The sequence below is a fragment of the Aphelocoma coerulescens genome, chromosome 2 (genome assembly GCF_041296385.1).
Source record: "Aphelocoma coerulescens isolate FSJ_1873_10779 chromosome 2, UR_Acoe_1.0, whole genome shotgun sequence".
Lineage (NCBI taxonomy): Eukaryota > Metazoa > Chordata > Aves > Passeriformes > Corvidae > Aphelocoma > Aphelocoma coerulescens.
Window position 1 is genome coordinate 161,664,616 of NC_091015.1, and position 24,654 is coordinate 161,689,269.

At 37.3% G+C, this 24,654-nt stretch overlaps 1 protein-coding gene across 2 annotated transcripts in view; it reads left to right on the forward strand.

Annotated features, from left to right (window-relative positions):
• Positions 1–24,654, forward strand: part of KHDRBS3 (KH RNA binding domain containing, signal transduction associated 3) — a 94,286-nt gene that overhangs the window by 43,569 nt on the left and 26,063 nt on the right. For both annotated transcript variants that reach the window (XR_011148501.1, XM_069005530.1), the window contains exons 5-6: positions 3,998–4,137; positions 14,572–14,764. Coding sequence is in view for 1 of the 2 variants with exons in the window: in XM_069005530.1 (XP_068861631.1) it covers positions 3,998–4,137; positions 14,572–14,764 (333 nt within the window). In the remaining variant the exon portion in view is untranslated. The remainder of the gene's footprint in view (positions 1–3,997; positions 4,138–14,571; positions 14,765–24,654) is intronic.

Genomic DNA, 24,654 nt, shown 5'->3' on the forward strand with positions numbered 1-24,654 from the left:
GCTACATAATCTTTCTTGAACTGTGGGATCAAGCCAACACTGTCTTAATTTCCCTTTGGCTTTTCAAATGTAATCTTATCAGAATTGCTCTAAATGCTGTAATCTCTTTTGCCTGCCCTCCCCTTGCAGCAGCCACTGAAGGAATAAGGAGCAGCTTTTTCTGCTCTACGACTAGTGTTTGGTTCACTGCTGCAAATGCAATTTGGTTTTTATTTTCTCCAAGGTCTGTTGTGGCTTTCTTAAGAAATTGTCTGTTTTATTTCAGGAAAGATGTCCTGCTATGAGTATATGATTATGATCATAATTTGCATTCTCCTTACAATGTAAGGTAACCATGCCTTCCTACAGTTTCAGGTGCTGAACCCAATTTATGAATATGATTATTGTTCATTTTTCAGATCAGTGCTGAACATAAGATCACATTTGGTGCTAGAATGCAGAATACAAAATATCCTTGTGGTAGTTGACTATAGCAAAAATACCTCAGCCTCTCTTATTGGATCTTCAAATCCATGTGCAAGAATCCTTGCATTGATGTTAAACCTCAAGCAGCTGTAGTGGTGTAATTTTATTTAAACTCTTGGCATAACTCAAACCAAAGCATAAAAACTGGTCTCGAGGGTATTTTTGGCTGTGCTTACATTGCCTTGACTCTTACCTTCTTCTGCAGTTAGAATTGTGGCTTCTGACTTTAAGTATATTCTTTTATCTTCCTTTAAATTAGCCAGCCCCTTTATTCTGGCCAGACTCTCTGGTCAGCACTCTGAGTATTAGATTGGTGGGTGTTGTGCTTGATAATAATTATCTCAGAATTACCTCTGTCAGGTCAAAAAGAGAGGTACTTCAAACCTCACCTGGCCCTGGTTGCTGTATTATACCGTGGTTTCAAGGCCAGGCTGGATGGGACCCTGAGCTACCTGGTCTAGTGGAAGGTGTCCTTGCCCGTGGCTGGAGAGTTGGAACAAGATGGTCTTTAAGGTCCTTTCTATCCCAAAGCATTCTGTGATTCTATGGTTATGGCAGTTTTAGCCATTAGAAGTTAGTCTGTTTTGCTTAATTTTTGAGTAGTGGCAGTCATTTGTCTTCTGACAGATACAGCACTAATTACCCTTTCCCATTGCTTACCAGAGTTTCTTGTTTTCCTTGTCTTTAAAGCAAAGTATAGAAATGTCTTCAAGAGAATAATCTATAGCAGTTATATGATGATGTGAGCAGAATTCGCAATCTTTTCCTGTAGCCTGTCTTACCTTCTGCATATTTGGTTTGTAAGATGTGGTGATGAAATAGCATTTAATGGCATTTGGAAGAGCTTGGTGGCCTTTGGAAACTCTCAGACTTTTCCTTAAGTAAGCTGGGAAATAGCTGTAAGATGTAAAAAAGTGGCTGGAAACATGAAAATAATGGATTGCTCACTGCCAGGATAAAGATCTACTTGAGTGTTTTGCAAAGCTGCAAAGGGTTTTGTAGGGATCTGTTCTAACATTATATAACTAAATAGCTCTGCTAATAGTTTGAGTGATAAATTGAAATAAGGTCTTAAGTCAGAGTGATCCCAAGAAGAGATGCTGCTAATGTGTTGTTCTGGCTGGGTGAAAAATCACAGATAAAATTTAAAAGAATGTTTAGTTAGATCATTAAAGTATGGGGACTTGTGGGATGAAAACCTCTTTCATGGATCTTGATGTAAATGCACCCTCCATGTTTGGATAAGACTGTAGTTAGTCAGGATAGGGAATTTATTCATAAAATGAGAGTACATCTGTTCAATTGAAATTCAGCAGCAGCATTTGACTGAAATTCAAGTGCTGCCACTGCCTAAGCTGTTCAGAGGAGGGATGCAGTCTAAAGGGCTTCCCTGTTCATCTTCTAGGTGAGGAAAAGATTGTCTGCTTAATTTGACTTGAAGTGTGCTGTTTCCAGCAGTGAGTATTCATACACTGACCATCTGCTACTTTTAATTGAGGAATCCATTTCAGAGTCTCATAGATTTAACACTGCAGCTTATCGTGGCTGCCTTGTACTGCCCCTTCACTCTGTATCCTCTGGCTGCCTCTGGCATGTGTGATAAGGGCCGTTGTTTTCTGTTCTGTGCTGTGCACAGTGGAGCCCTTGTCTGTGACCTAAGGCTGCTGCTGTGTCTGGTAATGTGCTGCAGGAAAGTGAGAAAGCATCAAGGAGAAAAGTAAAGGGACTCAACATACACAGTGGCAACCAAGCACATCTTTGCTAAGGAATTAAATGAATTGAGTATAAAATGATCAAAGGTATTTTTCCAGGGGCCCAGTTCTGAAAATGATGTTTTGTGAAGAAATTATAAAGGGCATCTGATACAGGCTTTCAGAACTTTGATATTGTGTGTTGGTGTTACAGTTTCTTGGCATTTTGTGTAAAGATTGAAGTTTTATTCTATACAGTACATAGAATTTTGCATTTGTAGCCAGTTCTGATCCAGCAACAAATAAAGTGGGTTTCTGTCTAATATCTGGCCAGAATAGTGTTCAGTTTCCTGTTTCTAGTCTACTCCCTGTGATGGATTGGTTATGTATTGGGTCTTGGCTGTTTAATAATGGAATCTGTTTCTCAAAAGCTTCATTTATGCCATTTGAAACAGTTATTTCAGTCTTCTAGACCTTTTTTATATTTGCTCTTTGGTTTCTGCTGATAAACAGAGGATGATCTCAGGTGGGCAGTTGGGAGTTAAATTTCAGAGCCTATTTAAGTCAGTTTGGACAAAATGCTGGTATGATGCTTCTTTTAACACCAGTAACTTCAGCAATGGCATGTAAAAGAAAACTTTTTTATTTCCATTTGTAGAAGTCTAGGAGAAGCAGAATGTTTCAAGGATAATTGAGATATTTGAATTCATGGAAGTTTTAATCTCCTTTCAATGCAAGGTTATGTTTCAAAGTCTGTAAGACTGCCTGATAATCTTTTGGTCCCTGTCTAGTGAATAAATGTAATAAATTCAGATTTGCAGTGAGATGCAGATTCTTTGTTTTGTCATTGAATTGTAAAATGGTTGGTATTAGAACAAACCTTCCTTCTTGAAATGGGAGGATTTGCAGCTGTTGTATCAGAAGTATGCCTTTGCTCCTATGGGAGGACCTATTAATATTTTGATACTCAGTTTGTACTTATGCACCTTGGGTAAAATAGTTATCTTTAATTCACCTTTATGGCTGCCTTCTGCTCAGCTCACTTTAAGTGGAGGAGAAATGATAGAAAAAACACCTCAAGAGTTCAGTGCTGGCTCTGTTTTATTCCCGTGTACTCTGCTTGTTTTGGAGGTTGACTCAAGGTCCCTGAAAACGGTGCTTGAGAAGTACCATATTAATTCCATGTACAAAAACCTGAGCTTTCTTTTTGCTAGACCTTGAGAGTAGAGGATTTGTGCAGACAGAACTAAGCCATATGTCCTTGGCATTTTTACCATTGCATATTATCAAATTTAATTTTTTGAGCTCTTCTTATTAGATAACAGTGTGAGTATTGAAAGAATTCCTGTGTTTATTCTATAATTCCTGATTTTAAAAGTGAGGATTCCTAATCTATTCCTTCATTTTCATGTCTTGCTCTCAACAGTGTATTTATTCTCTACTTGTTTGCAACTCTCTCTCTCTCTCCTCTTTGTCCTGTTTTTAACACACAATTGTTCTACAGCTGGAACGAAAAACTGGATCTCAGTTCAGAATATGGGACCTTGATTTTTTTTTTCTGGTTTCCTCCAATCTCTGCAGCATTTTAGCACTGGCAATGTTCTATGGCTAAAGCTACATAGAAATAATATGCAAAGGGAAAGAAAAACAGGCCTGAGTAAAAATGGCAGTTATTAGATAGAATTTTAAAATAATTTTTGGACTGAATATTATTATGCATGTTAAACTTTTTCAGTGGAATGTTCAGCTTTTTAAGAGGAAACTTTCAGGAGCAGTGTTTGCTGAGAGTGGTGCATAAACAGTTTGATTTCTTTTCTTATTCTGCCTCCCCGCTGTTTCAGGACTACAACGATGAAATCAGACAGGCACAGCTTCAAGAATTAACATATTTAAATGGTGGCTCAGAAACTGCAGAAGTTCCAGTTGTCCGTGGAAAAGCATCTATTCGAGCAAGAGGAGTACCTGTTCCTGCTTTGTCCAGGTACATGGAATTTCATTTGAATGTACATATTTCAAGCTTCTCCCTTCAGACACAATTTCCCTCCAGAGTACAGCAGTAAAATACATGAAGGATTCCCAAAAGAAGAGCAAAAGATCGGGGAAACAACTTTCATTTATTGATGAAAGTTTAGTTCATTTGGACTGAATTAACAATGGTGCTGAATTTTGTCTTGTGGAACTTGAATGCTGCCTTTGTAAAGAAGCAATGCACACCATAGGAGATGTTCAGTCCTACTGTGAGTAGCTTGATTTCTAGCTGTGAGTTGCTCTTTAGGTGCAGTCTGTGTTTGGGCCCTGTGGAGTTCACAGCTTTGCAAAACTGGTAAATCTGTCTTTCCTCGATTGATGTGAATTTCAGGCAGTATCTCCAATTTACACAGTATGTTTTTCTTTTTTTATGGTACTACTAAGTTTTCATAGTCATGATTAAATGATACAGAAGTGCTCTGGAAGTAGAATTTGGATTTTCTTGTCTGAGTGGCACTTGCTTTGTGAAAAGTGGCTTTTGTTTGATTTGGGAGTAGGCAAAGTCTACTGCTTTTGCTGTTTTTCTTTGTCACAGAAGATGTTTGATTTTTACTCTAGCATCCCCTGTCTTCCTTGCAGTGCTGAGAGTTTCAACTCCTTCAAGTTCTGAAGTGTGAAAACAAAACCTAAATAAAGTTCATAACTGTTTATGTTAGAGTACAGAGATTGTGGCTGCAGCACTTAAGTGTGACTGTTTACTGTGGTAAACTGTTTTCTTCTGTTTTATCCACAGTTCTTTTTAATGCAACTTGAAACTTGTATTTTAACTTGTAAAATAATTTCAGAATAAGACTCTGAAGCATTTTACCTCAGATGATAAAAAGCATGTTTGAAGAAGCAGCACTAAGGAAATATTCAATTTATATAGATCTTCTTAGTTACATGTATCCTGATAATGATTGCAAATGCAATGCAGAATGAATCTTAATTTAAAGAAATTACGTGGGTTGTGCCCTGTGAGGTAAAAAAAAAAAAATTCTCAATCATCACATTGTTGTTCTTGTATTTTGTAATATTGTGTAAAAAATATATATTCTGCTTTTCTTGATTTAAATGTTCTGAGTAGTGGTTATTATATACCAAGGTTCACCCCTTGGCACTGTAATCAGCCATACAAGAATTCTTTCAAATTGGAGACCTCATTTGATTTTGGAGGTTATTTTTTTTGCAAATTTTATTTCGGTTTTTAAACGGTTGTAACTTTGCCACAGATGCCTGTAATTATTCTGCTACAGATGCTCAGTACAGATACATTTGCAGTACTATTTCCACTTTATTTCATTTTCCATGTCCTTTAGCTAATATTTCTGGGATACAGAAGCTGTTGTTTGGTCAGATCCTATCATCAAAGTTTGATAACTAATTTACACTGTTAGTACCTAGTATGTGCATATATAAATAGTTTTTTATAGTACTGCTTTCTAACATCACTAGTTCTATCCTCTGGATATTGGTAAATTATTTTTTCAAATCTGGATTTTTTGCAAGAGATACACTGTTACACAGCTCACAGAATCCTGTAGAATCATTCTACAACTATTGAAGCGTCTTCAGGGTAAATTTAAATGTTATTAGTGTTTGATTTAGAGGTGACAGTAAAAGGTTGTGGTTTTGTCATCACCATTTTTCACATATATTCTAAGGAAAGTGAAAGGGTGTCTGTTTGACTTGTCCTTACTTTAAGGCTTGTCTTAAACTCCAAGACTTTGTTGTCTCAAATTGAAGTGCTCTGTTAGCATATTCCTTCAGTGAGATTCAATTCTATTGCTGCTGAGATCCTACAGCCATTGAGCTGAAGATCTCAAACTCAGTTATAATGCTCTGTTTCTTTTTTAGCAGAAATGGATTTCCATTAATAATACTTTTGTTGAAGCAAAGCTTTAAAGGCTTTGTCTCAGTGTTGGATAAAACAGTTTCAATAGGCAGCATCCCTGAGATATCCAGAAAAAGTTGAAGCAAAGCCTCAAAAGACTTGTAAAACGAAGTCTAAAACCTTGATCCTAACCTTCCTTTGTAATCTGCAGAATGGTTTTATGATTCCAGCCTTGATACATGAAACATCCTGTTGAGTGTGTTTAAGTTCCCACTTTTGAAACCTTTATTACTCCTGAATAGTTTCAGTTAAAAAAAAAAAAAAAGTACTAATTTATGCCTTTTTTGCTCCTTATCAGATATGTGGGAACTGGATATAATACATCTTATCAAATCTACTTTTAGCTCCGTAACAAAATTTTATTTTGTAGAAACAAATACATTTGGGTTTGCATAAAAAAGTCTTAGCTTATGTACAGGCCTTCCTGTATGTGACAAGTAATTTCCTAATGGTTGTGGTTTGGTAACTTTTTTACTCTTTTTCTGGATTGTTCCAGCTTTTCTTAAGTAAATTTTTGTTACTCTAGAGCGAAGTAAGGTTTTGTGGTTGACTGGATGGAATTTGTTCTGGAAGAGTTGTGTGTGCATTGTAAGCTTTGCCTTCAGGAATGTTCTTTTCTCATCATTGATCTTGGAGGATATAGCTGCTTCCTATAGCTGCTTCCTTCTCCCCCACTTTGCTCCCAGTTTTTGTCCCTAATACTGTTAAAGACAACCTTCAGAGGTAATCACAGCACTTCTATTTTCTGTAGTGTTCATGCTGAGCACTTAAACTATTTTGTCATAACCCCTCTTCTGTACAACAAGAAGGGAAAATAGTGGAAGTCTGCCTTTCATTTCTTTGTTTTTATTATGATGTTCTTAAATTCTTTTTTGAAAACAACTATATAAAATGATCATACCAGTTGCTTTTTAATTTATTGTGCTAGCAAGCTTAGAGGATCCATGGTGTTTCATGTGATGCTGTTATGGTGAGAAGCTAGAATATGTAACTCTTTAGGAATCAATGTTTCTTCAGTGCGTTTGTATTCCCATCCTGAATCAGTGCATCATAAATTATACCAACCAAAATGTGAATTTTGGCTTCTGATGAACTAAAAACTTAAAATGTACGTATGTTAACATTCTAGTGGAAGGTGTCCCTGCCCATCGCAGCTGGGTTGGAATTAGATGGTCTTCAAGGTCCCTTCCAACTCAAACCTGTCTATGACTCTGTACATGTAAATGTACACCTCTAAGGAGGTTTTGCAACTAAAGCATCATTTCCTCTCTAAAACCTCACACTATTTTAAGAATAAAAATAAGATTCAAAGATCGCTTAATTGTGACTCCAACTAAGATGTTTTAGTAAAGTGAAATTCTAGAGGATGATAGTATGTCTAAGAACATGGCTCAAAGTTCCTTGATACCTTGTGGTGGCATAGGTGGAACCACTGCATGTCACTTACAGCAGGAAATCAGTGCTAGAATCACAGAATGCTTTACATGGGAAGGGACCTTTAAAGACCATCTTATTTCACCCCCTGCCATGGACAGGACACCTTCCACTAGACCAGGCTGTGCAAAGTCCCAACCTGGCCTTGAACACTTCCAGGGATGCGGCATCTGCAACTTCTTTGGGCAACCTGTCCCAGTGTTGTCTGAGCACCCTCCTCACAGATTGCTTCCTTACGTCCGATCTCAACGTGCCCTCTTCAATTGAAAGCTGTTGTCCCTTGTCCTATCAGTACAGACCCTGATAAAATTACTCTCCTTTTCTTATAAGCACCTCCACTTAGGTATTGAAAGGCCACCGTAAGGGAGGGCTGGCTGAGTTCACACCCCAGATTGAGAGGTAGTATTTGAAAACAGGTATTTTGGTTTCATTAAGGTGAGGGAAGAAAAAACATAATTTGTCATAAAGCCAGTATCTATCAATAGTCTCATTAAAGAAATGGCAGATTTCTGGTTTATGCTTTCAAGAGGATGTGGAGGGTTTTTTTACTTTTCACATTTATTATTCGTATTTCAGTCTACGCATGGCTGAGATCCTAATGGTTGAATGACTGTCACTCTGTCTGGGGAAAGGTAAAACTGCTACAGAAGTTGTGAGTTAGAACTTGTTCTCTTATATGTTAGAAGTAAAATGAGCTGATGTGGATCACTGCAGCAGTGTGTTCACAACTTCCAGCTGTTTTCCTACCGTATATCTGGAATCAACTAGATTTCTTTTTTTGAAGAATAACTTTCTGTTGAAAACATGTAGGTAGTGAAGTGCAGAAAATTCTATAGCACAAAAGAAATATTTGACAAAGCCAGTTCAGGATCCAGGCCAAAGGCTGCTATAATTAATGTTCATTGTGTTTTGTTTTAGTTTTGTGATCTCCCATTTTTCACAAAATTGAAACATGAACATATATATTACTGTTCTAAAATGGAAATACAAAACAAAGCTTGTGTAAGAGTGTTAACTCAATGGTGACTTTCTGTTTTTTCAAAAAGGATGAAAAGGCAGAAATCTCAGTTCTGAGTTGTATCCAGATATGAGTGTTTTAGTATTTTAAAATGTCACCACCAAAATAACAGGTCTGTTATTTTTCAGATGTCTAATATGAAACAAAAATATTTACTGTTTGAGGAACATTGAGTGTAGCTGGCTGTGCTCAAATGAAGAAAATATATCAGCATCTGGTAAACAGATTTGTTTGATCTGTATATTGAACATTGTAAATCCCTGCAGATATATAGAACTGTGAATGCTAAAATTAAAGAATTCCAGGTGTTTCCTCATTGAATAATATAGGGTTTGAGAACTGGTCCTAAATTTTACAAGTATTTTTTATTTTAAAACTATTCTTCCATTTAGTGTTTTTGGGGGGAGATAAGGAAAAAGATCTTCATACCATAAACTGTTTTAATTTTTGTGTTACTAAAAGTGAAGGAAAGCTGTGAACTGACTCTAGTTGTGATTTCATGATCAGAATAATTTTACTAACTCAGACATCCAGTGATGGGTGAAACTTGAAATAAAAATCAGTGTGATTCTAGAGCAGAGAAAGTTCTAAATGAAATTATGAAAGTGGTTATTGCCGAGGGCAGCTGGAGATGAGCGTGAGTGAGATGCTGTGCCTGCTACTGTGGTCAAGAGCAGTAACTTAGTTGGCTGGAAATAAATCCTAGAAACACTAAGGGACTACTGTAAAGTAGAAAGGTCAAATATTATTGCTGACAAAGGCCAAAAAGGAAGTATCTAAGTTGTATGAGCTGGTAAAATACTATTTTAGTGGGAATCAATTATTACATTAGTACTTATGAATTCCTTCTGAACATTCATGAATGTTTTGAGTCTAACATTGTGTAGTGTAGCTCTAAGTGGTATTAGATTTTCTTGAAATATTTTTACACATATAAAAGCCTTGATTCAAATAATGAGATGTTAATCACAAAATTCAGTACTTTAGTAATACTGCAGCTGGACACAGTAAGATAGACTGTACATTTTTAGACATTAACCATCTTCTGTCTTTACTCCACAGTGTTTACAAATCACCTTAGCACCTTCTGACACTTTTGTTAGACGCTTTTTCCCCCTTCTCTAGTGTGTTTATAGTTTTATAGAGATTGTGCTTCACGTTGTATTTTCTTTTTCCTCATATACTGAATTGCAAGTATAAGTAATGAGATCACATCATGGGAGGAGAGTTAGATTCCAAGAAAAACAGCTTTCATGACAGTATCTTCAAGAGATGATGTGATATGTGAGTTAAATTAGATTATTCCTCCTGTTTTGTAGTGAAACAAAAGATACTAAATTTGCTTTACTTAGTCTAGTCCATGGTACCCAGATTTAAAAGCCTTTTTAAAACAAAGCCTACAAGTTAACTACCCAACTTTGGGAGTAAAATTATTCAGAATTTAATGATCTAAATTACTTCTGTGTTTAATGGGGAAGGCTTAACTTCCTTCACTGGATTTGCTACTGCCAGATTAATAAATTTAGGAAAATCAAACCCAAAGTGACTATAAAGATGAAACAAATATTTCAGATTTTCTGAAGCAATAATTATCTGGCAATAAAGTGTTTCTTTGAGAGCAGGGCACAATGGACTCAAGTTCATAGATGATCATTTTGTTGCTAAAGCCTGTCTGGAAGCGATGATAACAGCACCTGGCTAGGAGGTGGGATTTGCTGAGTGTGTTTACTGCCAGCCAATAATTAAGTACGAGTGTGTGTTTGATAGAAATTACAGTTAATAGGTACTTGAGTTTTTCCTAAAAATGTACCAAAAAGGAGACCAAACACTAGTGTCCTGTGTGATGCTCACTTGTGTACTGTAGTGTCATCCTCTGAGGGGGTTGCTACCAAGGACCTTTTTATTCCACCTGTCCTGACCATAAGACACTTGAACCCTGTTTTAAAGTATTTGCATAATCAAAGTACTCAGAAAGTTTGGAGACAGATCTGTGGGAGGTTCAGGGCTTATTTGTGCGCACCATCAGCCTGGATATATGGACTCAACATCGTAAGAAGTTTTTACATGTTCTTATTCATAAGGGGTTCTTACTGAGAACATTCAAAAGATCTCTCACGGGGACAGAGGTGACACCATGGCAGAGAGGAGGGAAAATAAAGGCAAAAAAAATACCTTTTATGTACTTAAGAATATAAGCTGGTAGTCAGAGCTGACAATGGGCTGACAAACAAGTTCTGATAATGTGTAACTTGTTATAAAGGTTTTATAAAGAAAATAAAACTAATCAGCAGTGTGTTAGCAAAGACTGGGAGAGTTAGTGGCACTTGAAATTGGGCCTGCAGAATGATCTCCTTGGGCAAAGAAGCAAGCAGTGTAAGTAGTCTAGGGAGCCATAAGAAGTTTGATTTGATTGTAAGCTATCTCTGAGTGCAATAGCACAGAGCTGAGATGTCTTGATTTGGATGAATTATGTAGAAGAATTATTGTAAGTATTAGCAGTTGCACAAAGGTTTTTTAATTTATAAGTGAGGTAGTTGTAGAAGAGAAGAGATAGAGAACACACCCTCTGTGTAGATTCTTCAGAGGCCTTGGAAGCAGATGGATACTCCTCAAAAGCAGTTGATTAGGAGACGGAAAGCCCAGGAAAGTGAAAGAACAAAATTTTAAAATCACCTCACTTCAGTTTTTTTCGGTCCTGTTGCTGGTCACCAGAGAGGAGCCCAGCACCTCCTGTTGCACTGCTCTCCTTGAGGAAGGTGTGGACTGTGCTGAGGGCACCCCTCAACCTTCTCTGTTCCTTTGATGCATCTGTTGGATCCATCAGATAAGCCTTAGTTGTCCTTGGTAGTATGAAGTGCCTTATCTACTTAATTGATCTTGGTATGTGAATGGTTCTAGACTGCTTGTCATCTTGACATAGTTTCTGATGCACTTCCAGTTACTTTATGTTTGGGGTTTTTTTAATTAGGAAAGAAGTTGAATTAGGAAACAAGTCTGTGAACACACACAGTTGAGTAGCAAAGTTTTGTATGTACTCTTATGTTTTCTAAAATTATTTTTTTTTAATATCCTTACCTCTGGACCAATCTTAATTCTAGAGATTCTATAGGCAGTCATAGTGCAGAACCTGTTGGTTTGTGTAATGGTAGGATATATAAATTTATATGTGTGTATGTATTAACTCCCACATGTCCCCTCTGTAAGCTGGATTTTTTTAGCTATTTTCTTAAACATTCAGGTTGGGATTCAGCTACAGATTAGAGTAGGCATCTGAACCTCTGCTGCATTTCATAGAAAAACAGTGCATGTACTTCTCTTTGTTCCTTTTGTTCTGTAATTTGTCTCTAAAGCATTGGCAGCAGTATCCAGTGGATTACTGTAAGAACAGCTCTACCATGAGAAACTTCCTCAGTCTTTCTTGATTGTGTAGCAAAAAACTTAATATGCATGTACATGTATACATTCATATATACAAATTGGTCTGCACTGGTGATTGAGGCTCACTCTGAGAGGTTTCCTGATTCTGGGAGGATTGAAGGGCTTCAGTTACTGTGGACCTGCTTTTCTGAGTATTTTGTTTTATTAGGATTTTTCCTTTGAGGTTAGAGTTGGGTTCAGCCTTTCAAGTGATACCTCTTTTAAAACCTGTTCTAGCCTTACTGAGCTCCTATTGCCCTTTCTCAAGCTTTTTCTTTTTTGATGATTGTTGTGTATTTGTCTGCCTTCCTGTAGAATTTCTGTCTTCCCATATCATGTGTATATGTACCTTTTACTCTTTCAAGCATTTTTAAACACAATTTGTATAGCTGCCCTTTTCAAATTAAGCAATACCTGAAGAGATCTGTTGTTTTTGCAGAGGTATGCAAAGGTTCCTGTTCAAGTTGTCCCTCAGTATTTTGAGTCTGTTCATTGTAAATGTCCATCAAGCTTCTTTAGTTCCCTGATAACTTCTTAAAGAAATAACAATTTACAGTTTCTAAAAATTTCCTCTTAGCATCATAGCCTGATACAACTCAAATCTGTGTGGTGGTGATTGAACTCTCCTGTCACTGGGTTTTCTATCTCAGTGTCTTTCCAGTCTCATCCAGCCTGGTGCAGTAACCATGAGAACCATACATCTCTCACATTAAGAGCTCCTGTAGGACGAATGGACAAAGTTATGATAAATTAAGATCATAAATGATCTCGTAATACAAGAGAAATACTATTTCCCACTCATCACCATTCCAATCCTATAAACTGTTTTTTGAAATGCAGAAAAGACCTCATCACATGGATCTGCTGTTCTAATTCCTTCTCAAGAATAAATCTATGCTAGCTTGAAAAGCTGTACCTTTTTTCTTCTCTTAAATGTTTTTCCATGTTTTTCAGCATGTCCCATTTCCTGCTTTCACGTGCACCCTGCCTGAAGGATGCTGTCATGATTATGCCTAGTGATTCTTGAATCTTTTTACTGATGTTTTTCTTTTTTTTTTTTTTTTTTTTTTTGACTTGGTGTTGACTATCGTCTGTGCCACTAGGTTCATTTCCCTTTCTCTGGCTTCTCTTGGAAAGTATCACATTTGCTATTTCTTTATATTACTTCAGCAGGCTGTGTCTGGGAACTTCACTGCTCACCCCTGCCCCCACTGCAATGAAGTCAAATAAGCAGCTGGTACCCTGTCCTGAGGAGGCATTCTACAGATTAGCCAAAACCAAGTAATAAGCACAGTTTTAAATCACTTACTGTCTAGGCTTGTTTAAAATACTTTGTGACTGTGTTTTGATCAGTAATTAAAATTAATAAAATCTATCCTGGTTGTATCTTTACATTTTTTGCATTCCTCGTTCAGTGATGCAGTTTTTGAAATACTACTTATTTGTGATAAAATGATTGTCTTGTTTTCTGATTAGTTTATTGACGTGAAGTTACCTGACTTGTATGAAATGGGATAGGAAATCTTAAGGTCAAATCTGGATCTTTATAATACTGTTCAAGTTGGAAATTTCTACTGAAATCAGGACAGAGTATTTCTACTCCATTACTACTCTTGAAATTAATTAGATAGTGGCTTGATAGGTAGGGTAGTGCTTGTGCCTTGTTTCCTTCTATGTATCTGCTAGAGTGTATGATAAGGGTTTGCCTTCTTTGGAACAATTCTATTTGCCCACAGCAGTCATTCAGACTCAGCTATAGTCTATGAGGTGAAATGATCTCCTTTAAAAAGGGGATGTCTATTAGAAGTGTTTTAGATGTCATCTTTAAAAGAGTAAATGATGCAAATTTCTCACAGATTGTACCTCTAAGTCTCTCCCTTTACTACAGGGAGGCAGGAGGAAAAGCCACCTCTAAATGGATCAATTGGGTTTTGAAAACTGGTTCAACTGAAGTCTCATATTTTTCATCCATATGTTAAGTGTCCAAAGTAATGGAATGCAAGTTAATACTTATCATGCTTTCAGAATTTTTAGACCAAATATACGGTTATTTAGTTTTCTTAAATACATGTAGGACATCAGGTTATATCCTATAATCACCCTGCACGTTTTATTACGTTTGGATGTTTCCTGAAACAGATGGAAATCTCTTCAGAAGCAGAAGAAAATGTATTTCTTGTGACCCAATCAGTATCTCACACACAGTGTGAGTTGTGTTCAGAAGCTTTCACAGGATCAGAAGGGAGTGGCAACTGATTCCTTGGTGCAGGATTTGAGTATGATATAGCCTGACACCTTCAAATGAAGCTGTTGTTCTGTGGTTGTGGTTTCACATACTAAAAGTCACATTCTAGTGAAGTTGACTGATTCCAGCAGATTGTTTCGGGTGTGTCTGCATATGTGAGAATGACTCAAGTCAGTGCAAGGTTCATCACTGAATCCCATGTCTTGTTTGTATCTTCCAGCATTTTTTTGCATAATGCGTGTAATCAGATTTAAGTTTACAGAGAAATTACGAACTTTAAATCTCCTTTAGACTTTTTCTGACTGTAGCAAAGCAAAACTGTCATGATGTGGGAGAGGGAGGTGTTGGAAGGGAGGCCCTGGGTATAGTGTTTAATGGTGAGTGATCCGTGTGTTCACAGGGGCCGTGGGGGAGTGCCTCCACCACCAGCAGGAGTGCCCAGAGGGGCACCAGCTCCCAGGGGAGTCCCTCCCAGCAGAGGTCCAGTCAGTCGGAGCCGGGGACTTCTGGCACCCAGAGCACGAGGAGTTCCTCCCCCTGCAGGGTACCGGCCCCTGCCACCGCCCCCGGCACAGGAGACCTATGGGGAATATGTAAGTGGAGCTGTGGATGTGCTGTGCATGCAGTGTGTGTCATTCTGGAGAGGGGACATCCCTTCAGAACTCTGTACAATCTCTGTAATTGCACCTAATTAAGTCCTACACCCAGCAAGTATGAAAAATTGTGGTCATCTCTCTTTACCCATTTAGACTTGAACTGCTTAATTTAAAAAAAAATTCAGCATATATGTTTGCACCACCATAAAGACATTTACAGTGCATTTGGCAAAGTAGTTATGTACCTCTTAAATGTTTTATATTAGGTTTTTGCTTTCCAAAAAATCTGAAAAATCACAATGTTGTAGACTTTTAATTCTCAACTAAAATAGAATAATATTCTAATCTTCCTTCCTAAGCCTATCTTTGTGGTCATATAGTTGTTTAATGATTAGACAAGTAAAATATTTTTATGAAGGCTTCAGAACTAATCCTAAAATTTTAACAATGCACAGTGTATCTCAATATGCCATACATATTCATCTTGATTTTATTGTATTAAACATTAGAATCATATCAAAATACTTTTTATGTTGTATATGACAAAATTACACAGTTATGAATTGTTAGGGAAAACTTAAATTGAACTTACAGAGCAGTAAGATAGAGAAAAAAGATCATTAAATCAAAACTATAGTGATAAAAATGAATTTAGTCTTATAGAAAAATAATACCTTCAAGGACAATGCTTTTAATGCCTTATATATACACTAAAGCTTTTAGTGTACCCTCTTTACAGCCAAATGTGTCTGGACTTTGTCTGTGTTGTTTAGATAAGCAAAAAAAAAAAAAAGATCCTGCATTTCTGAAAATGGTCTTTCTATTTAGAGCTTTTATGCTTTTCTCTTAACCCTTTTTTCACCTACCTTCTCCTCTCTTCTTCCAAAGATTCCCACCAAAACCTGCTAAATCAAATACCAGCTTTTGTTCTTTTGATAGAAATCCAGTTTTCTATATAACACTTACAGCTTTATTCAGAAAGAAGTTTAATGTTGTTAGTGTCAACACTTATGCATATGACTGAACAATTCAGAAGAAGTTTATGTACTTCATTAATTTTGAGGAAGAATACTTAACAACATGCCTAAATTTCCCCTGGCTATATTTGACTAGTCAGAGTGGGCACTGCAAATAAGTGGATCTGTCGCAATGCTTTCAAAGGCATCAGTCCTCATTGAACAGCCTGTTTCCAGGACATACATTCTTGAACACAGAGAGATGGTAGAATATAAACCTCTGAGTAACTTCATATTTATATATAATCTGCTATTTACAGCATGTGTCTATAGAAGTGGCATGGAAGTAGCTGTTTGACTCAGTATCCTGATGTATGCTTCACTTCTGAGAGAATAATTAGAAAATAGCACTGTACAGAAAAAGAGTGCTGTGCTAAATAACTTCTAAAAAGAATGTTCTTTAGAAATGGATTGCTTATCTTTTGAACAAGATACCTTAACTGGGATAGATATAGATATAGATAGATATAGTACTTAAAGCTGTAGTTGATAAAGCACAGCTAGATGGACCATTTCTTCTTCAGGAGAATGTTTAGCAGGGACATGAGCCATTGGTGTATTGCATGTTCAGTGCTAAATTTGATGCTTGGTATTTTTTTACCTGTCCATTGGTGGTACATTATCAAAGTGCCTTAACTGTGTCTTTTACTGGTTAAGGGAGCACAGTAGGAGTCATGAGCAGTATTTCTGCCCCTTCTTTACTAATTCCTGTTTAGTTATATCTAATATTAAAGCATTAGTTTGCCAACCTGAGCAGAATAAGGTCTTGTTGATCGAGAAGTGTCTGTAGAATGAGAATGTCAGAAAGTCTGGTGGGTACCATAAGTTATTTTAAGCACCATCAAAGCTTTGGAGACTGAGATATCCAGAGAGGTTAGAGCAGCCTTTGTGAGTGTATTGTGTTTGTGTGGCCCAGTTTTGGTACCAGAGGGGTGCAGGGGTGGCTTCTGTGAGAAGCTTCTGGCAGCTTCCCTCATGTCCAGCAGAGCTAGTGCCAGCCAGCTCCAAGGTGGACCTGCTGCTGGCCAAGGCAAAGCCCAGCAGCAGTAGTGGTACTGCCTCTGGGGTAATGTATTTAAGAGGGGAGAAAACCCCAGTCTGGAGCAGTCTGTTCCTAAAGGGCTTCACCCCATGGAAGGGACCCACACTGAAGCAGTTCATGAAGAGCTGCAGCCAAGGGGAGGGCTCACATTGGGGGAGTTTGCATTGGTCTGTCCCTGTGGGAGGGAACTGATGCTGGAGCAGGTGAAGAGTGTGAGGTGTCCTGTCCCTGGAGAGAAATAAGCAGAGACAACGTGTGGGGAACTTAGTACAGCCCCCATTTCCATCCCCCTGCATTGCTGTGAGGAAGGAAGTAGAGAATTTTGGAGTGAAGTTGAGACTGAGAAAGAAGGGAAGAGTGTGGGGGAAGGCATTGCCAAATTTAGTTTTTATCTCTCATCATCCTACTCCGGTTTAATTGGTAATAAGATAATTTCCCCCAGATGGGTCTGTTTTGCCTGTGTCAGTAACTGGTGAGTGACCTCTCTCTGCTCTCATCTTGAGCCGTAAGACTTCTTTGGCATGGTTTCTCTCCCCTGTCTGCCTGAGGAAGGGAGTGGTACAGAGCAGCTTTGGTGGGCACCTGGTGTCCAGTCAGGGTCAACCCTGAAGCAAGAAGGCTTTCCATTGAGGATTGGAAAGTCCTAAGGATTCATGGGGCTTTTCATTCCCTTAGGTTTACAAGCCTTTGCTGTATACTCATTAACCTAATGTCAAACTGCAGGTTCAGGAGGAAGCAAACCGTGTGCAAATGGAAGCTTTGAACCACTCACTCCTGTAACTCTGTGAATATCTCAAAGGTGATTTAGGGCTTTCAGTATGTAATGTCCTTGCCTATTTCCTCTGTTGAGTGCTATTAAATCTACCTTGTTACAGACAAGGAATTACAAACAGCTTCCCTTTTCCTTCACTCCCTTTGCTAACTCTGTGAAGTCCTTGACACAAATGAATTTTTAACACCTGTGAGTAACTCAGTTCTGCCTCCTGCTTATCCTGATATCTCTCCTTCCTCTTCTTGATTAAGTAGCTGTGGTTTGTTTGGTTTTTTTAATAGTTATCATTAAAATGGGAAGGGGAATGGCTACTTCATTCTGAAGAATTGGAAAGATTACTTCTGGAGGCAGTATTTCACATGGGAAAAATATCCCAGGCAAAAAGTCATAAATTTGAGATGCATTGTAATGTGGGCTCAAGATCAAGAAAACTGTGAACGTTGCTGTGCTGTGTTTAGAGCCCACAGGGAAGTCTTCCAGAACCTTGCCCATTACAGAATGCTCTACTCAGTGCGAGCTGCCTCTGTCTTCTGTCATCTTTCTGGGGACTTTGCATTGGTGGCCTTTGAATACTTTGCCTTTCTCTGCAGCAGTCACACAACATACTGGACTAATAGCAGTGTTTGCACATTTCCCCAGTTCAATATAAGCAGTTTTCCCACTCCACTGTTGCCAGTCTCACTTACTTATGAGTCTCAGCCCCAGAGCTCATTCCTCCTGAGACCCCACGCTGTTAGTACCATGATTGAGCTCTTGAAACCACTAAATGACGGTTCTTTATCATTTTCTCTGAAGACTTACTCTTTAATAGCTCTGGTTGCTGTGATAAACTTTCTCTGAAGACTAACAGGACTCTCATTTTTATTTCCTCAACTGCTCAGGTCAGGAGAAAACCTTTTGTGACATGTGAAGCATGGCCAGGTTTATTTTTATAATAGTTGGCTAAGGGAAACCATACTAGGTGGAGGGTACATTTATTGAAGCACTTACAGATGGTTTCAGGAAAATTTTTCTCATAATTAAATGTGATTTTTTCTCTACTTATTGAACTATATTGTGTAATAGATAAAAATATTTTTATGTGTTTTTAAGCTGACAACTTAACTCCACTAAGATAAGAAGTAGAAACTTTATTTAGCTACTAGCTGAAAATTTTAAGCTTTTCCACAATTTTCCAATAAGCAGGAAATTAGTAATGGTGTAAGGTCAATTCCTCAGTGAATGTTCAGTCAAACATAGGCTAGAACAGAACTGCTTAGCCTCAGTTACTGTCTCGTAACATTTGCTGCTCTTGGCCTCGTCCTGCTGTCATCTTCTTAGCAGCTTCCAATCTCTGAGGCTTTTTTCCAAATTAGCAACACAGCAGTGGGGCTGAAGCTTTTTCAGAGTATATTTTTATTTGATGCTGTTTTCATTTTACAAAGGCAAATATTTTGCAAATATTCTGCCAGTATTTCACTTCTGTACTTTGTGTGAATGTATTTGTGATGATGCCATGTCAAGTCCTCTTTTGGCTGCTTAAGTGTGTTAAATGCAAAGTGAGTTTTATCTGAGTTCATAATCAGATTTTGAGACATTACGAACTTTAAACATGGATTTAAAACCTGTTGCTCTGGCAGTGTGGAGTGTCTACATTGAAAAAATAACTCATCAGTCTAGCATGTTATGGCCAAGACTTGCTTCAACACTACTTTGAAAGGCAGTCAGATCTAAATATTCCTCCCAGTTGTGGGGAAAATTTGTGGCAGAGCCTTATTTCTTTTTGTGGCTATTTATTGATGTTTTCTGGTCTTCAGACAGGGGCTAACTCAGTGGCAGAGTTTTCTAATGCACTGATCACATGTATAATTTCTAGCAGCTAATGCTTTGATGACATTGCTTTGTGTGTTAAGAAATGGAACAAAGATGGAATGTCTACTAGTGAGAGACCAAGGGAGCCTTTCTAATGTTAAGTAAATTGTAACTTGAAAAAGAGCATTGTGAATTACTTCCAATTAGATGTCAAGTTTATTTTAACTTGGATACAGATACAGGCTACTCAGAAGGATGTACAGAACAGCCGGATACAAAAAAGTTTCTGATAACAACAAACTTCAAAATCTACTTCTTAAAATGTACATTTAGTTATTTCTGCTTTCTGCAAAACCATAAATGTTAGGGATGTTTTAAAGCTTTATCATTCCTGAAGCATTAATTTCTGGATATTTCCAGAAACACATTGCTTTAACTGATCAACAAAGCAGACTTCAGATTTAAGATTGTAATTTTCACACTAAGTCTGTATTGTGAGACTATAATTAACACTATATGTGTACTGTGAAGTACATGTGTATTACAGATATTACAATAGCATGAGACTGTGCTTGTTCTGCGTCCCATGAGAAATGGGGATGACCCAAAACATTACCATAACCTGCTGTCTAACAAGACCTCTCCCAAAATAAAGAGCAGATGATGTGTTGCTCTGTCTCTCTTTGTAAAGTGAAATCTCAGTAGTTTTCTGGTAGTGGAAGGCCTGTGGTTTGAATTCCTATTGCAGGTATTCATTTTCCCTTGGTTCTCTCTGGAGATGATGTGCTGAGCACCAGGGTACTGTCCCAGCATATGCAGTGCTTTCTGTCCTTTTGGTTTTGCAAGAAATCCTACAAGTTTGTGGTAAGCCTTAGGGAAAGTGGATTCACAAATAATATTTGGCTGGATGGCTAAGAATTAATTTCATGATCAAGTGATTATTACAAAATATGAATGTAGGTATCAATTAGCGAAAAACAATGATTGCAAAGTCTTACTGTTTACAGGGGAGAGCCCATTCCATTGAAAAACCTATAGCCTGTTATTTAGTTCACTTTCTTAGAAAGCCAGTGCAAATTCTGTTTTAATCTCTGGCCTTGAGCTTGAATTCCTTGTCTCCCTATTGAGATCATAATTAATTTAGATTTTGAAAAACTGAAAGTTAGGATTAATGTGGAAGCAATTTCTTGGAGCTATTAATACACTGCTGATTTGGTGTGGTGAACTGATTTTAGAGTTTTCTCATTAATATTCACTTGCTGCTTGGGGTTGAAGAAGGTAAGACCTGTAGGAAAAAAGGAGAAAAAACTGTATACCATATAGAAAAATTAAATTTTTTTTATTTACAAATAAAGGCTTCTTGAAGTTGAGGTGGCAGAATATTAGTGAAAGTAAGGGCTAGTCCAGATGACATGCGAGTTTGCAAAGAATTTAAATTCTTGAATGGAGTTCAAGTATAATTTCAGTGTCACTTTGCAGGATTTACACCATGTTTTAATTTACTTTGGTCTTGTGAGTATTGATAGCTTTCTAATGACATGCAGCATTTTAAATCAGTGGTTTTATTTGCTTAGTTGTTTTGACTGTGAAGCTTTTTGTTTGGGTTCCTAGAAAAGGGCTTGAATTAGCTTCAGTCTCTAACAACTAGAGAAATTATCTTTTGTCCTTGCTGTCCCTGTTCCCCTTTGTGGAAAATGTTGTATTTTCCATTTAGGTATCACACCATTTTCTGAGCAGTTTGTTTACTGAGTTCTGGCTTTTCAGAAGTGCTAACACTATTCTTAAATCAGGGGGAATTCGAGTAAGATTATGGAAAGCAAGTTCGTAACATGAAAACATGTCTTGGTTTTTACTTCCCAATCCAATGTTTTCTTTTTCATAGTAAATAGGACAAACAAGAAGAGATAAATGTAAAAAAAAAGGTTTCAAATTTTAAACCCTTCAATTAATTGTTTTGTTTAATTTTGACTCTCTTATCTTCTCTGGGGTTTTCAGGATGAGATGGAGAGAGAATGCAAAATGTTTCCATTTTCCCAGGAATTCGGTGACATTGGCTGTGGAAACAGTGGAGTGTTTTGGAGAAAAGGCTGAAAAGGTTTTCCCCTTGCCTATCTCAAAACTCATGTATAAAGTTCCTATAAAATTCTTTCAAAGTGTTTTAGTTTAAGCTGTTTATCTAAAGCTTGATATTACTGAATGAGCATGAGTCTTCCTGAGTCTGACACTGCTCCCTGCTGTTGTGTATAGAAAACCAGACTTGTTTTGGTCTGATAGTAATTTGGTTTAAATGTTGCTGTCTATATTCATTAGCAACTCCTCAGGGCTTTTTTGAGGTGCATGAAAAACAATCCACTCCTGCATCTCTTATTCCAGGAATACCTTATTTGTTCTGGTTGGATATGCATTAGGCTCCTTCTGGATGAAAACAGATGAAAATCTCCAAAATAAGAGCTTACAGTCTGTGCATGCTTGCTGCTAATGTCCTTGATGTTGGCACTCAGACTTTAGATGGTTGTAGCTACCCATATTTGTTTTGATTACCCCATATTCCCTGTTGATTAAATGAAGGGGGGATGTTATTCCCACGTAACAAAATGTTCGTTCCTTCCCTTTACAGTTCTAATTTGCCAGGAAAAGTTCATTGCACTGCACTGATGTTGTTTTGTGTTTTCTCCTTCAAGTTAATCTCTGCACAAACTTTTTTTTTTAATTTGATAGTTTTTTATGTAAAAGGGATATGTTCCTCCAGTATTCTGGGATAAAGTAGTTGTGTAAGTATTAATTTCAGAGACTGGTAAGGGAAAAAACCACAGTCTTTTACCTATAGTGGTAATGGCCCTTATTTTTTTCCCTTGGATGAATTTCTGTAGATGAGAACAGCTGGAAAATTGATTTCTTATTGATTTCATGATTTTTTTTTTCCCCCAGTGCTGCAAATGGCCTTTTTGTTAAAGGCCACTTTTACCCTGTTCTTTCTTCCTGTTTCTCTGTCTTGTTCTTTGAAATGTTGTTCATTTTCCTTAAAGAGGGTCCACACAGTAGTCTCATTGTCACTGCCAGCCGATTACAATTTAAAACCACCATTTCCTGTTCTCCGCTACCAGGGGTTTGTTTAGAATACTGCTGTAATTAAAAAGCACTGATAAGCAAGGCTTAACATGATTTATAATGTTTTGAGGAGTGCAGAGGTTTTGGCAAAGATTGCTTTTATAATTTTTTGACCCATTATAGTAACTTAATATAGTTGAAGGATGCATATTTACACTTTGCCTTTGATTCTATTAATGAAAAATGTCTGTACTTTACGCAAACCAATTAGAGCTACTAGTGCTGCTCTTTGGATTTATATCACCTGTGGGCACTATCATTGAGACCACTGCAGGCAGAGGCTTTAAGTAGAAATGCTTACAAGTTGGCTTAATAAAGGACTTTATTAATAAGCTTTGAGATTTTACAGAGTAATTTCATATTCTTTTTGGATGATCTGTGTTGTAACTCCAGCTGTTCTGTTACTTTGGGGGAAGATTCTTAAGGCTGAAATCAAGACACTTGTACCTTCCTGGTGGATACTTCAAATGTTGAGTGATAAATACCTGTAGTTTAGGAGGACTTCAGCATTTTCAGCTCTTTTTTGCCTGCATTTCTGTTGTAAGCACAGACTGTTCATCACAGTTGCTGCCTTTTGATCAGACTAAATCTGATAGGACAAGCTAGAAAACTTAACTCTTGAAAAGTAGAATAATGAATAACAAAGAAAAGGCTTCTGTTCATGGAATCAAGACATGATCTGGTGTGGGTTTTTTGGTTTTGTTGTGGGAGATGAACTGTGGGTTTGCCAGTAAACTTTCTTATATCTGAGTACATTTAGGAAAAGCTATTTATAGACATATGTAGTATGAATACAGAGGGAAGTCCATTGTATTACATTTAGTAGGTAGAAGGAATACAGACACTGTCATCCATGTGAAGAAGAATAATGGCTTTAAATATAAAAGTGAATGCTTTTATAAGTACCTGAAAGATGCCCTAAAATCAGCAGGAAAAATGTAATGAGAAGATCCTTATGAAGGTGTAATTCTTTTGTTATTGGATAGAAAGAAACATGTATTGCAATGCTTGGGCTTAGTAGAATGTATTTAGTACAAAGATGTACTTTAGTACAGGATTTATGTGCATGTAAGTTCAGTCCTGTCCATTTTTGTTATACACGTGTAAAAATGATAGTTACTTTCATTTAAGTTAGCATGGTATTTTATAGTGCTGAAACATGCCAGATGGTCAAGGGTATTTCACCTAAATACTAAATAAAGTTAAAGAAAACATTTGCTGAAGCCACTAGAGGTCTGATTCAGAAAGAAAATACCCAAGTAGTGTGGATTTAATTTAAAATGTAAAAATTTCTGTCTTGGTTGACCTTATTTGTAACCTTCTGAAAGAGAAAGTTTTCAAATACTGACTAAGAGCAAATACTGTCAGACCTAGTTCAGGGAAAGCTCTGAGACATACTTCAGCTGCTCCTGCCTAATTGCTACTTCAAAGGAGTCGTGCAGAGCAAACATGTATTTTGGAATTTGAATCTCTTGTTTCTTAACAGAACAGGCTATTGAGAGCAAACCCGTTCTATTTTTTTAGCATGTTGCACATGTTTATCTTTTTTTTAGTGTAAACTTTGAGGTTTATAACTGTAAATATTAGGGAAAATTTCTTTACTGTGAGGGTGGTGAGGCACTGGCACAGGCTGCCCAGAGAAGTTGTGGATGCCCCATCCCTGGAAGTGTTCAAGGCCAGGTTGGACAGGGCTTGGAGCAACCTGGTCTAGTTTGGATGCATGGAAGGTGTCCCTGTCCATGACAGGGAATGGAACAAGATGATCATTAAGGTCCCTTCTGACCCAAACCATACTGTGATTTTATGAAATACATTAATAAAAGGTAATTGATCTATTTAAGCAGATTATAGTAATTTCAAAAGCACAGGTTGATGATTTTAATTCTAAGTGACAGGAATCCCACATACAAACCACAAATCAGATATCTTTCCATACAAGGCTTCTAAGAGCCACCTTCAACATCATAATGCAGGGCTTAATTTCAGGAGTTGTCAACTTACTAACACACAAAGTGGTGAACAGTAATGAATCCTGGGCAAAAATTCTCTGGAAGACAAATTCTAATAAAAGAAATAATGCAGTCTGATACAGAATGGATCTCCCACAAATTTTCCTTTTGTTCTGTTAAACATCTTATGAAGAATCCTTTCATTTCAA